Below are 14,843 nucleotides of genomic sequence, written 5' to 3' on the forward strand. Positions count from 1 at the left end.
ACAATTTTTGTAAATACACATTAATTTTCCTATTTGCACAATAGAAAGTCAACTGCACATCCATTACAAAGGTACGCACATATTTAAACATCCAACTGCCATAATCATTTGATTTTATTTGCCAACTGTGGCAACGCTGTCGTTAAGCTCACTCTATCTCTTATGCTCTCTCTCTCTATCTATCGCCAAAGAAGCTTTTCTACCCATGTGCTCCATTTTGCCGGTTGAGCTTTCACCTTGCTGCCGCTGCTTCCTCTTCCCAGTAAACAAAAACACAGGAACAGCTGATTCAATCCACAATTTAGTGTTGGAAAACCTTGGCACATTACAAAGATAATTTATGTAATGCGCTTAACAATTGAGTCGCATAAATTAGACAATAAAGTCATTAGGGATAGTTGATGGCATTTCGAGTTGAGTTCTGAGTCACATTATTTCCCTGGCAAGGAACGAAAAACTGAACTTTAACGCCAGCGCAGTGCCGAAAGCTCTTTGTTATTGAAAACCCAATCAAAGTCAAAAAAGTCAATAAAGTCGCAAAAGTCAAAACAGCCAAGCGAGCTGAGAAGTGGCAGGAAAACAACAAAGAGTTGCTCTTTGTAAGCCGCGAAAAAAGCGAAAAAGAAGTTGCCCCGATCCAAACTAATTGCCCGAAATGGGCTAGATGGGAAAAAACAAACACGCTGGCGAGAGCGAGATAAAAACACCGGGGCAAACCGGCCCGAGCATTCAGTTCTCCGTCGGACGACAAAAGCGGCGGACCATTATATTCGCTTGGTTTCCATCCGTGGCTCCGTTCACATCGCACCTCGCAAATAGAACGCGAAAATCCCGTCCCAGCGTTAATTTTTGCATACAATGGAGTTCCTGAGCAACGTGTACGCGATGGTGTTCGGGGGCAGTCCGCCCACCGATGACACGCAAGGGGCTTTCCACACGTGAGTAGTTCAGTTCGGAAAAGCTCATCCGCGAGAAACCCCCCTGATTTTTGGGCTTTCCCATTTTCCCACTTTCCCACCAATTCTAGACCGCGCAAGGTCATCTGCTTTGGCAATGTCCTGCTCGACCGCCTGGTCAAGCTCGAGGATCCGAAACTCTTGGAGCGGTTCGGCCTGGAACTGGGCTCCAAGGGCGAACTGGACATGGAGAAGCTCAACCAGTTGGCCGCAGAAGCCTCAGAAAGGTGGGTAGATCGTTGTTTTAACCACGCAAGAGGTAACATACATAGCTTTGACACACTCAGTCTAGCTTCTGTAATCATAGAGTCAATCTTCATGGGATTACCCTTCCAATACTAGACTAACTTTGCCATTAGGGCAATTGTTTGGGTAGTCCTTTAAAGAAGTATTACCTTATCTATCTACTATCTACTAAATAAAATAAGCCAGTTTTATTTTAAAAATATCAAAACATAAAATAGAATTTAAAATTAGTTTCTTAATATTTCATGTAATTTTGTTGTTTTTACTTACTTGTATGCCATGTATGGACCAATTATAAAATTAATTTTTTTAAGATATTCAAAAAAAGATCAACTTCATCAGACAAGTTGATATTACAAGCGTCAGTCTTTTTCTAGACTCTATGCCATTGGTTCAAATGAGGTTTTGACCTCAACTATTACTTCATTTCGAGTTTCAACTAAACCTTTCATGATAATACTGTGTAATTCGCCGCGAGTAGACTTCTCTATAAAAAAATAATAGAAAAACCACATACAAAAATTTGACTGACAGAGATCTTTCATTTACGGAACTATGTATTTGGCTCTCTATTTTCAAGCAGCAAGAAAACTGGTTCTGTTTAGAAAGACTCATTTAAGTTAAGGAAGTCGAAGATGGAGATGATTTATTATTTTGAGCGTCGGTAACAAATGTAAATGTAACAAAGTTAAACTAGCAAAAATCAAGATCGTAACAAAGTAACGATGTCAAACCATAACTGTCCTTCTTGCTACGTTTAATAATCCAATTAAAATCCCTTTCAGCTCCCAGTGCCTTACAAATCCGGGTGGCTCAGCCCTCAACACAGCCCGCATCCTGAAGCAATTGGGCACCGATGCCCTCTTCTTCGGCGCCGTCGGAGCTGACAAGCACGCCGAGGAGCTCCGCTCGATCTTCCGGGAGCGCGGCATCGAGGCCAGGCTGCAGACCGTCGAGGAGGCGCACACTGGGCAGTGCGTGTGCCTCATGTACAAGGACAACCCCACGCTGTACGCCAACATCGGGGCCTCGGCCCAGTTCGAGGTGCAGACGCTGAGCCACGCCGTCAGCCACGAGGGCCAGGGCTTCCTGCGGCCCGTGGAGCGGAAGCAGATCCTGTACGTGGAGGGCTTCTTCGTGCCGCGCAGGGAGGAGGTGTGCGACTACATAGTGCAGCACCTGGTGAGGGAGCGGCGGCGACTGGCCCTCAACCTCAGCGCCCCCTACATCGTGCGGCAAAATGCCCAGGCAATGCTGAGGCTGGCCCGCGTCGCCTTCTTCCTGTTCGGCAACCGGCAGGAGTTCGAGGCGCTGGCCGAGGCAGCGGGAGGATTCCGAAATGTCGACGAGCTGGCGGAGCATCTGCTCCAGTCCGGCACCAAGGTCATCTTCGTCACCAACGGCAGTGCCGGCGTACAGGTGATCACCAACTACGTCGAGGAACTGGCTGCTCCCGGTCCGGTTAACTTCGAAGACTATAGGGCTCAGCGCGTGGAGCAGCTGGTGGATGCCACTGGCGCCGGCGACGCCTTTGTGGCCGGATTCCTGCACGCCTGGCTGGAGAAGCGCTCGCTGGGCGAGTGCATTCGCATGGCCTCCACCGTGGCCGCCAAGGTCGTCACCCAGGTGGGCTGCAATCTGCCCTAGGCCGACGACATGCATCGCAATCTCAGGCAAGCGCACAACAAAGCACCAAAGTAGGATAATAGCTTGTAATAATTCCCGTAATCTTCAGAAACTTTAGACTTAGTCAAACACTTATCCACGGTAGGCCACAAGCAATCATCTTAGTCATAATTTGACTAATAAAAGTGATTTATACCTCGTCCAATGAAGGATAAGAATGAAAATTTAATTCTGTTTTATTCATTTTTTTTATGTGTATAGCAGGGCTGCTCTTCATAGGATTTATATTTTGCAATTAAAACTGGCCAGTAAAGAAAATTTCAAGGAAATTAGTATGATACTATAAGTTAGGGAGTTCCATAAAACTACGTAACATGACTAATAGTGACAGGCACAAGAAAAGGTATAATATATTTATTATTTCATTTACTTTTTGATAAAGCTAAACTGAAACTGAAATCCGGAACAAACATGTCGTTAGGGAGTCATCTGAAAGTGTGGTTAAAAAAATACAAATAAACCTGCCATAGAACATTAGTTTTGACCTTCGAAAAAACGCGGAGATAAAAAATTGAAATGTTCAGTGGAAAATGTGCCCACATCTAATCAAGTCATGCTATGAAATCACTGAAACACTCTTTTTAATGTTTAAATATAGATTTGAGAGAAACTTTTTATGTACAGTGGGACCACTGATTCCACTATTATAAATTTATTTTGCCATACCGAAAATACTATTTTGGAAGAGGTATTGATTGTGACAAGCTGTGGAAATGGTTACCAATTTTGTATAAATTAAAACACAATGTCTTTTGTTCTTAGTTAAACAGTTTGGCAGTTTTGATATCCACTGTTCGTGTATACATACCCACGGTGTATTTCAATATTGGCCAGATAAATGAAAGCTTATATACGGTTGGCGATTGTTCGACCTCAATTGGCTTATTAATACGATTGCATTATTCACTCGATCGCCGGAGTTCCCACCGGCCTGTACCGTTGTGTGAATCGTCATCCGAAGTGGTTATCGTACACTTAATTCCCCCAGAGATCCCCGGGTACTCATATCTTTTTGCGCTGGTGCGGTTCACATTCTTTGCGATGCTTTATTATCCGCAAACAAACGATTCTCATTTTCCTACGGCGGCTTACTCATACATCTTGTATGGGCGCTGTACATCCCACACAAGTCAGTCAATAAGTGACGACTTGGCCCAAAGAGAGCTCGCATGCCCAGATGCCATCAAAGCGAATTCCGCATTTGTGCTGGCAGTGGACTGGATTGGGGGTGGATCGGGGCTGGGGATTGTGCTTGGGTGACACACATGTTTGCGAATCGTTAACAAAAACTAAGCCGCATTTGGCATGCTTGTGTAGGCAGGGCCAAGACTAAGGCTCAAACCAGCTGATGCCAGAGGAGCAGAAGCCCTGGAAACACTACAGAAGTCCGGGCTTAGGCCGAAAGCAATTCCGCACTTTAAAGGCCAACTCCCGGATCAGCGTGGTGAGCTGCCTAATTGGCAAGAAGCCGCTTAAGCGTGCTAAGTGGAGCCGGGAAATGGCAGTGGGAATGTGGCAAAGTCAATATTGGCACACCCACCCCACTGAGTGTATCGAGGGTCCTGCTTAAATCACAACATCCTGCCCTGTTAATTACTCGATATTAATTTTATACAGCCTGGGTGGCATCCGAGGAACCTTTCCCCAGTCGTCAGCCTGCTTTCTATGCTGTGGCCACTGGCAGTGCCAATGCCAGTCCTTTCTCGGGTCCGTAATTAATGTCATCGTGTGGTTTACGGGGTTAACAGGCACTCCACTACGTCCTTATCCCTTTGATGTCTGCGTGTGTGTAATGGCCGTTTCCAGAGTCACCCAAGGCTCGACTAAGATCCTCACTAGCATGTGATAATTAAATGTCCTCATTTGCCCTGTTTAGCATTTTAATTTACAATAAATTGTGCTTCGAAAATGGCTGCTGCCAAGGTAATCACCTAAAGAGTACACTTGGAGACGTTCAATTATTTTTAAACTTTAAGCCAATAATTTCTAACTTACACCGAAAATATTCAATAAGTTTCATAAGGCTAAGACCTAACATTTATGTTAATTAATATCAGTAAATATAATTTTTATATAATATTATTAAATAATATAAGCTAAGGGCTTATAAATTTCACATAATATCCTCTTTTGCATTCTTGGATTTGGTTCAGTGTGAAAATGCTCAAAAGGTTTGCCTGCCCAGTTGATTTATGTGCAACGCTGCGTATGAGCAACCAAATGGGGCAGCTGTAACTGACATTGCATATTTGTCCTCCCACTGCCGTTCCTCTCTCCCCCCGCCTAGTTCCTCGGACGAGCATGTTTGCACAAAATATTGCGCATACGCAGCCAGTGCCCAACCTTCTTTGCCGTTCGGCTTTGTCCTTTCGACTTTTTGCGGCATAACGCGCGGTTAAGTGGCCATAATGTGTGCCTTTATGGGCTTGGCATTGGCATTGGCTTTGGCATTGGACTCCTTTTTGGCTTGGTGGCTTGGTGGCCTCGTGGTCCTTGTCCTGCTCCCATTTTAATTCCTTTGCCGTATTTGCTGAGCCAGCATTGTTGCTGAATTATGTTATGCCAGTCGGTCGCTTGTTGATTTTTATATTGTTTTTTTTGTGTCTGATCTGGACTTCCTGGACTTTCGGTTGTCCTCTCGACCGGTTGCCTGATAAGCGACCGGGCCAAAATATTTGGCTCTGGCATGTTTGCTCAGTTGTTTGCGGATAATCCGGTTTTATTGTTTAATAAGTCATGCCGGCTATCGCTCCAGACTGTCCAACCTGTCCGCCCTCCCGCGCGATTTTCCCAGAGTGTCTGACCGAATACGTTAGCGGCTCGTTGGCTTTTTGACTGCCTGTGCGTCGGAGCATGGAAGACCTTTTTTGGTCGGGGATTTCTGGCATGGGCTCGGAGGAGCGTGGCGAAATCGATGTCCAAATTAAATGGGGATTTACATGTTGCCACAGCGAGAGCTTTAATTTAAAGGGAATGTTTGGATGACTCATTTCGTAATGGGACAAAATTGAAGCCCCTGAAATTTAATGTTGAGAAAAAGCATTGTACTTGGTGTTCTATTACAAATCAATGGAGTTTACTTAAACTATTTTATTTGATTCCTATTTTATTTGATTCCATAGTCCTTTGCACTGTTCGGTTTTTTCGAATAACTGCAGTTGTAGGACTAAGGATTTAAAAAGATAAGCTGCAATCTTTTCTTGAATATAGAAACGTACTCAGAACTCTTATTAGCTTGTGGGGCGACTTTATTTTAAAGAAAATTTTTATTTACAAATGATAGGAAAAAGTTAAAATTAAAGAAATAATTTTGTTAAACGAAGATAAATGAATTGGGTTTTATTAATGAGTCCATGCTTCTTTACTTTTTAACAACAAGTAGTATAAGTATTTTTGAACAAAATTGCACAAAATGTCCTACAGATTTGCAGATGTGAGTATAAGTTTTGAGTCCCGCACGAAATGGACCCATATTTTACATATATTGTAAGAACTTTTTGGATACATTAAAAGCTTAATGAAAATTTATTAAATAGCTTCAAAGTTATTGAACACATACAATATAATAAAAGCGTGACAACATTGATATTTAAAGTTATTGAAATGTCGGGTCCTAAAAATCTAGAAATAACGAATTTATTAAAAATTTGCTTAAACATTTGTAAGTAAATATAATAATAATAAACCTGGATAAATTGATAGTGACTTTACATAGTCAAAAGTATATTTATGACATGCTGAAATGGAAGTGGTTTGAAATAACATGTGGTTTTCAATAATATTTAAGTATACGCTTCTGAGCGGGGATTTCAGCAAAAATGATGTTGACTAATTATAATGAATGTAGCTCTGATGCCTGAAAACCAAAAATGTAAATTTATTTTATTCTTTTAACCTTGGAATATTAGATAATTCTATTGCCGGCATAAAACATTTCAAATGCAAATCTCTTTGCCAGGCCATCCCATCAGCCCAATCTTATGTCCTATGGGAATGGCAGTCGCAATCGCACTTCAATTACATTACACTCATCATTAGCCAATTAGCTAAATTATAGGCTGCGCAACGGCAGTTGCCAAATGGCTTCAGTTCCCACTCCAATTACCCATTTCCCATTTCCCATTTTCCATTTCCCATTTGCCACTTCCATTTCAATTCCCATTCCTAGATCCATTTGTATGTCAATCGCTACCCCACAGATTGCCTTCCTCGGTGGCGACAATTGGTAGGAAATAAAAGACATTTGCTCAGCACTTTGCGGCACAGTCTGGAGTGGATCTGGAAGTGGAATCAGCTTAGTCAAAAATACGGAGAAATGGCAATCGAGGACATTGGCCTGGTGGGCATCAACGTGCGGATGTGGCGGCACTTGGCCGTGCTGTACCCCACTCCGGGCAGGAACTGGCGGAAGTTCGCCTTCGTCCTGCCCGTGACTGCCATGAACCTGATGCAGTTCGTCTACCTGCTGCGCATGTGGGGCGATCTGCCCGCCTTCATCCTCAACATGTTCTTCTTCTCGGCCATCTTCAACGCCCTGATGCGCACGTGGCTGGTCATAGTCAAGCGTGTCCAGTTCGAGGAGTTCCTGGACCAGCTGTCCACTTTGTTCCACTCCATTCACGAGTCCGCGGACGAGTGGGGGCGTGGCATTATGAGGAGGGCGGAGCGCGAAGCCCGGCGCCTGGCCATCCTCAACCTGACCGCCTCCTTCTCGACATCGTGGGCGCCCTACTCTCGCCGCTTTTCAGGGAGGAGCGAGGTTAGTACTTTAGGAAAATGGAAGAACCACAGAAAAGACCACCGCTTGGAGAAACCGTTTTTCAAAATGTAATGTATTTGTTATCTTAGAATTCATATTTATTTGATTTTCTAGCCTACCCAATTCTAACGCCAAAATAAAGTTGAAGGCTAATCCTAGAAAAGTTATAGGTTAAATAACGTATACGCCAACAGATACTACTTAATTTTTATGTGGGGAACACTTTATTTTTGGCATTACAATTTTTATTTGTTTGTGGCTTAAGCTTAACGGGATTAACTGAAAACTTACAAACGTTTTTTTTTTTAAAGAGAATTATATATCGCCTTTGTGGATTATGTGTTCTGGAGGTGTGTACAAGTGAAACTGATTAAAAGAGTTACTTTACCTTTTGTGTACCAATTACGATATAAGATATCATGATTTCATATCTTTTTAAAAATAATATTTAAAAGCTAATTATAAACACGCCGAGTGTTTGATAATTTTTTTAATATCGTACCAACGCTTTTTTTTAAGTTTTCAAAATTAAAAAAAGTATGCTAATTATACCCTTACAACATTTAGCCTGACAAGTCTCAGGCCGACTGCTCTAACTCAAGAAGGTTTGAAACGCTTATTTTTAATTTTATCTATTGATGAAACAGCGTATTTTAAATCTCTTAAGTTCTAAACAGTTTTAAAATTAAATCAAAAGGGCTTGCTTAGGCCCGTAAAGTACATACAAAACCTGAGATAATGGCGCATATGTTGTTTAGCTGTGAGGTGTGCCTTAATCTCGTTCCTTCTGAACGTAGGTTACTGTTCCTCCTCCTGTGCCTACTGATTCTCCAAACATCTCCGCCCAGCTCATCCCTTCGGCGTGGCTCTGCCCGGAGTGAACATGACCCGCACGCCCGTGTACGAAGTGGTGTACTTGGCCCAGCTGCCCACGCCCTTGCTGCTGTCCATGATGTACATGCCGTTCGTCAGCCTCTTCGCCGGCCTGGCCATCTTCGGGAAGGCCATGCTCCAGATCCTGGTGCACATGCTGGGCCAGATTGGCGGGGCGGAGCAGGCGGAGGAGGTCCGCCTCCGAAGGCTGACCTCCTGCATTCGATACCACACCCGGGTGCTGGGGTGAGCCGCAAAGTGGAGGGGCTTGGGCAACGGGGGAACTATAAGCCTCTCATTTCCATTTCAGCTATGTGAGGGAGCTCAATCAGCTGGTAACCAACATTGTGGCGGCCGAAGCCATTATCTTTGGCTCGATAATCTGCTCGCTGCTCTTCTGCCTCAACATTGTAGGCTGCTGACTTTATCAGGGGTGTCACAGAAGTCTGATTCGAAAGGTTTTTACATTTGAAACTCACTTACCTTCTGTGGCACTTCTGAGTTTGGCTGCACGATCTTTATATAACATTCTACTGATTTTCCAGATAACTTCACCGACCCAAATAATCTCAATTGTGATGTATATCTTCACCATGCTCTATGTACTCTTCACCTACTACAATCGCGCCAACGACTTGGCCATCGAGGTGAGCCCTTAAAAGTAATGAATACTTATTCTATCATTTTTGCGGACTTTCTGCAGAACAACCGAGTGGCGGAGGCCGTGTACAATGTGCCCTGGTACGAGGCCAGCATTCGGTTCCGCAAAACCCTCCTGATCTTCTTGATGCAAACACAAAACCCCTTGGAGGTGGGCGAATGGGAACGCATTTCATTTGCGAGTCCGTGATTCTAATCCTTTCCCATTTCGGGGGCGGTGCGCTCCATTTCATCTCGCAGATAAGAGTTGCCAACGTTTACCCCATGACTTTGGCCATGTTTCAGAGTTTGCTGAATGCGTCCTACTCCTACTTCACCATGTTGCGTGGCGTCACCAGCAAATGAGCTGAAAGACGGAAAAGACCGAAAAAACCGGCATCCATTCGGCATCCATTCGGCACCAAAGGATCCCCATCCCGTTCCCCTTTCACTTGGCCGGCAATCCGAGTAATGCAAAAAGTTGTTGTTGGCTGTGGTCCTGGCTGGTTGTTTGGCATTTGCATATGCTTGTCGTTTGAAAGGATTTAATCGGACTGCTGGCACTGGCATGGAGTCGGGATCCCAGATCCTGGCTCCTGGCATGCAAATAGTTTGCTGCACGAGGGGAGAAACGCTTTGAATTGGCTTCTTAGATTGTTACACAAAATAGATTGTAGATTACAGCCGAATGTTGTGCTTGAAATAAAGTCAAATGAATGTGGAGTAGAATTCTGTTCTGTTTGCGACTTCAGTTGGCTGGCAGTGCCTAAAAGTATGATTTACAGATATCAAAGGATTTGGATTTGTGTCGGAGTGTGGTTTTCAGTTTGACTTAGAAAGATGTTCCACAGAGATATGAATAAATAAATATATGGTCTTCCAAGCAATTAGGGCTCGTATTGATTGAGTTGGATTAGTTGAATTGAGTTGAATGTGCTTCACCTTGTGCATTTTTCATTGCCCAATTTGCCTGCATACTTTCGGGGTGGCCCATCGAATTTGAATATTTGGGCAATCCGTCCTGCTGCGCTTTTAATTAAAACGCCCAAAAACTAGTTGTTGTCTGCTGCAATTTAATTAACATTAGTCATGTCCTTTATTATGCAAATAAACTGCTGCTGTTGCTGCCGGAAAGATCGCTTAACGTCGGCCCAGCAGCAACAACAACTTCATTTGAAATTCATTATAACTGACACCAAGTAGTTAAACAATTGCCAGCGGCAACGGCAGCATTATAAACATCAACGGCAATGGCAACGGCAACGGCAACAAAGGCTCCTGCTAAAACAGGAGCAAAATAACAAAACAACAAAACAACGACGGAGGACGCGCCCGGAAAATTGAAATGAGCGGCGGCAGGCGCACTTGAAGTACGCAAATAAACTTCAAAGAAGGACGACTGCACGCTGTGTTCGGCGCTGGGTGTCCTGGCGAGCGCATAAATAACAACGCAGGGCTGCTCCTATCGCCCGGCTCGAGTGGCGTATACTTAATTTTATTATGAGGTGTCAAGTGCGGACCAGTTGACTTGCCCGGCCGAACGCCTTTTGTGTTGTGTGTTGTATTTTGTATTTTGTGTTCTGTGTTTTGCCCCGTTATTTATGTTGCCTGCTGCCCGCCATTTGGTGGCAGGTGAACGCCTACGCCCCCGCCACGCCCCTCCCCTCGACCAGCAAGAATGTGAACTTCCTCTGGGCTTCTACTTTTTCACTTCGCACTGAAAGAAAATACCACCAAGTTGTTCACGGTCTCCGTCTTTGCTCAAATTTAAAATGTGTTGTTAATGAATAATTGTATTGCTAAGCAAATAACTTACAGTAACCAGGAAGCCTTTACAATCCAACGAAGTAAAGATATATAGAGACGGATTCTTGACTAGCCTCAAAAGCAGGTTTACCCCACAGTTCATTTGTCTATCTGCCGATTTCATAGATATCGTTGGTCATTTATGAATACAGTTTAATTCTTCTAGTTAATAAGACAGCTATGAACTGTATTTTGCTAAACTTATACGTAATCGGAGATGGAGTTCCGAGGACTTAGGAATAAGTTAACTAAGGAATACCAATTTGGGAGTATAAATGATGACGATAATTTAATCATGTCATATAAGGAACAAGGTTGTTTTGTGAAGACATTTATATATAATTAAATTATATACACCCAAAAAATACAATTTTCATAGAAACTAAACTATTGTAAAATGAAATTTAAGCCATTGGTGAGTATTAAATTAACACCACGAAAGTATCGAAATAAAACTTATGTGGCTTAAAATTAAGGCACTTGACTACAGTTTTAGACTCTTTGGTATAAAAATGAAACTTAATAGTATAGGGGTTACATTATTTAGTATTGAAATAACACTTATACTTCAATGCTGTCTGTAGCTTATGTTCAAGACACACTTATTTAAACTAAACTTTTCGTTTTTTTTTTTGGATGAAGGCTTAGCGCTTTAAAAACATATTTTCGCTCCTAATTGCTAAGCTTTTGCTTCAGTGTATGCTAACTGCAGTTGCTTTGCTCCTGTTGCCAGCTGGTCCTTTGATTTTTACACAGGCAATATGCAAATGCCGCCGGAAATGTAAATGCGCCGCTCCGAGTGAAGGAGGGACAGCCTGACAGTATCGGGTCCTGCGAGTCCTCATTGTCTGATGCATAAAATTAACAAGTTTCGCTCTCGCTTTGGTAAAAAAAAAAAACAAAAACTGTTTCATTAGAGAACAGTTCGTGGTCGCGGTCGCCTGCCACGCCCCCCGCTACGCCCTCCACCCACGGACACACCCTGGAAGGTTACGCTGTTTTATAATTGAATTCATATGCATCAATGAAGGCAGCTCAGCAAACACAACACGAAGGCAAGGGGAAAGGGACAGGGAAAGGAAAGGGAAAGGGAAAGGGAAAGGCAAAGGGTGGCAAATTGGGGGGAGTAACCGCAACACGGCAAACAGCCAGGATCGAGGGTGGTGCGGCTTTTCCGGGCTGGGTGGCCCACATTTTCGGTGGCATTTTCAATTTTAAATGGATTTTCAATTGCGGTGGCAGCGTTTTGCATAAACTGCTATAATGAGTTTATTTCGCAGCCCGCCAAGTGGCCTCGTTGGCGTCTCTTCATGTCCATGTGTACTCCCGGAACACTACGGTTCCTGGTCCTGTGGCCCGTGCTCATTCACAATTGTCAACTGACTGTCACGGGTGACACTCGTATTGACAGTTTGCTTTCGCTGTTTCGCTGTTAATTTTCAGTTTAATTGTGGCATTTGCTGACAGTTGATGCTAGAACTTTGTAGCCTGTTTTGCGGTTGATGCTGGGAATTTCAGTTGAGTCCGCAGTGGATTTAGATTGGGGGGTCTGTGGTTCAGGCTTAACTTTAAGTGCCGGAAGTTAGTCGCCAGTGGATTGAGTGCCCTTAGTGCAACCAACCCCTTTGGCTGGGCCATCAAATATTCCATCCATTGTCTGTCGGGTCATTTGCGAAATCTCTCATAAGCAAAGCATTCATTTTCCAATTATTTATTGATGCCTCTGTGTCGTACTCCCCCACTACAACTGCACCTGCAATAAATCTCCAGAGCCCCCACTTTCGTCCTCCGGTCCCATGGACAACCACATTGTCTAGCTTCCTGCAGGATGTTTGTCTGGCTGCTCCACTGGCTGATGGCTGCTGGTTGGCTGGTTGCCGTCTGCCTGCTGGTGCCTGGAAAATATTTGCATTTTCACTTTTGATTTATTATTGCCATTGCCATGTGTAAATTGCCAAAGCAAAGGTGCAAACAACAAGGTGTACGGCAGGCGTCTTCCAGGACTCACCGCAACTGCAGCCAGAGCAGCCAGAGCAGCCAGCGTTGAAAGGGACACATTATGTTTGGCCAAATGAATGGTAATTGCGGCATTGAAACAAGTAATTGAAGTGCAATCCAAACAGATTGCTCTGCTAGTGTCGACCACATTTCGATTGGTCTCGAGTTCGCCCAGAAAGAGGTCATTACAGCTCTGCTAATTACGAGACCAAATAAGAGGAGCTCTTTCCCTGGCAGCTGATGTCGTTGCCAATTACTTCCGCCTCTGTGCAATTTCCGCTTGCTCAGGTTGGAGCTCCTAAGCAGCTTTGCTGGAAAACGTCAAAACAGCGACAACTTTATATGGCCACAAAGGCACCAGTAATGACGGCAAAAAGGGAAGCATAAGCAGATAATTACACAGGCGAGCAACTATCTCTGTGCATCTGCCGCTCCCCGCGGCCACAAAGTAGAAAATTACAAAAATAAAAAACCACAAGCGGAAAATTAAGAGCAAAGGCCTGCGGTCCAAAGGACAAAATGGAAAACTCCATTTGTTTGTGGCCCAACTTGGGCCGAACTTTAAGTTCGTCTTCGAGTGGCTGGCCGCCCTAGGCCTGGAACTTGATCGGGCCTTTGATTATCACTGCAAATGGGAAATTCCTGTTTGTCGAAATTCCAGTCAGCCAGCCCAGCCAGCGAGACTGGGAAACTGCGGAGACATTTTCGGCATTTTTGACTGTCTGCCAGAGCCTGTAAGCGAAATGCAAACACGGAGCCAACAACCCAACCCCATCAGCCCCAACAACCCCTGCCGTTTGTGTCTGCCCTGCAGCCACATTTAAATATGCCGCCAAGTTTTACCTTCGCTTCAACGCCCCTCGATGCCACCCGCGATTCCACCCTCGTTATCATCATCACATGGCGGTGGCTGGCACTGGCACTGGCACTGATTTCATGCTTTATAACTTTCGATATCCGAATGGCAAACAGTGTTTAGCGCTTTGCCCTGCCACCTGAAAACTGGCGGCAAGTGTTGCTTCGCTACCTCAGGGGCCATCACGGCGTATGCGCAATGTTTACCTAGCATTTTTCTTCGTTTTTTTCCGCTTTCAGTGGTTGTTTTTTCAAGGGCTTTACATTATTCTTTGGACGGGCCCTCATGACGTATGCATGATACATCAAATATTTAAGCGATATTTTAGCTATGCCGACAATGAGTCAAATCTGAGGGAATGTCTGGGCTGCCTGCGATAATAAAGTTTAGAGATAAACGATTTGGCAATCGAATTAAGCTGCTCAGCCCAAGAGATTTGATTTGAGCCAGCAAATAGATTTCCACATTTTGAATTGAATTTATCGTTTTGATTGGATTGTTTGCGGTGAGCTGAAGAGAGACATTTAAAGACCTGGTCAAATTCGGTTAGCTGGGACCACACGATATTGTTATTCTTGTCGTAATTAAAAACCCATGAAAGCAGGGACGGCGACCAAACAACTGGCCACAATCGCACGAGCAGCCACAGATACACACTCCGGCAGACAGGAGGACACACAGACAGACAGACGGTTTAACAGAAGGATCCAGAGCGTTTGCATGTGTGTGCCAGAGTAAACACGAAGCGTATTGATGGCAAGGACTGCTCGCAGGCAAAAAGTTTCATATCAATTTTAAGCCAAAGTAATGAAAAAGTAACAACAACAGTCAAAGGAGACACGGAGCGGAAGGAGCAAAAAAATTAAAACGAATGCCATAGACAAAGCATATTTGCACGCAGCGGGAAGGAGTCCGTCCTGTCGGCAACCCGATGATGAGAACGATGATGATATCGTTGACGACGCAGCTCACAAAGCAACGCTAACGCTTTATGACAGCCCAGTGCCCAGTGGGCCACAGGAGC

General features: G+C 44.1%; 2 protein-coding genes across 2 annotated transcripts; both read left to right on the forward strand.

Annotated features, from left to right (window-relative positions):
- Positions 1-300: 300 nt before the first annotated feature.
- LOC128255823 (uncharacterized) lies at positions 301-3,052 on the forward strand. Its single transcript, XM_052985585.1, has 3 exons — positions 301-938; positions 1,028-1,183; positions 1,988-3,052. The coding sequence occupies exons 1-3, from the start codon at positions 859-861 to the stop codon at positions 2,847-2,849; spliced, it is 1,098 nt and encodes a 365-aa protein (XP_052841545.1). The 5' UTR covers positions 301-858; the 3' UTR covers positions 2,850-3,052.
- A 4,151-nt stretch (positions 3,053-7,203) lies between these two features.
- LOC128255715 (odorant receptor 43a) lies at positions 7,204-9,556 on the forward strand. Its single transcript, XM_052985413.1, is given in 7 exon segments — positions 7,204-7,597; positions 7,600-7,647; positions 8,496-8,766; positions 8,831-8,930; positions 9,066-9,167; positions 9,224-9,331; positions 9,421-9,556. Coding segments are annotated over 7 exon segments (1,128 nt in total). The 3' UTR covers positions 9,526-9,556.
- Positions 9,557-14,843: the final 5,287 nt, after the last annotated feature.

The sequence above is a fragment of the Drosophila gunungcola genome (genome assembly GCF_025200985.1).
Source record: "Drosophila gunungcola strain Sukarami chromosome 2R unlocalized genomic scaffold, Dgunungcola_SK_2 000012F, whole genome shotgun sequence".
NCBI lineage: Eukaryota > Metazoa > Arthropoda > Insecta > Diptera > Drosophilidae > Drosophila > Drosophila gunungcola.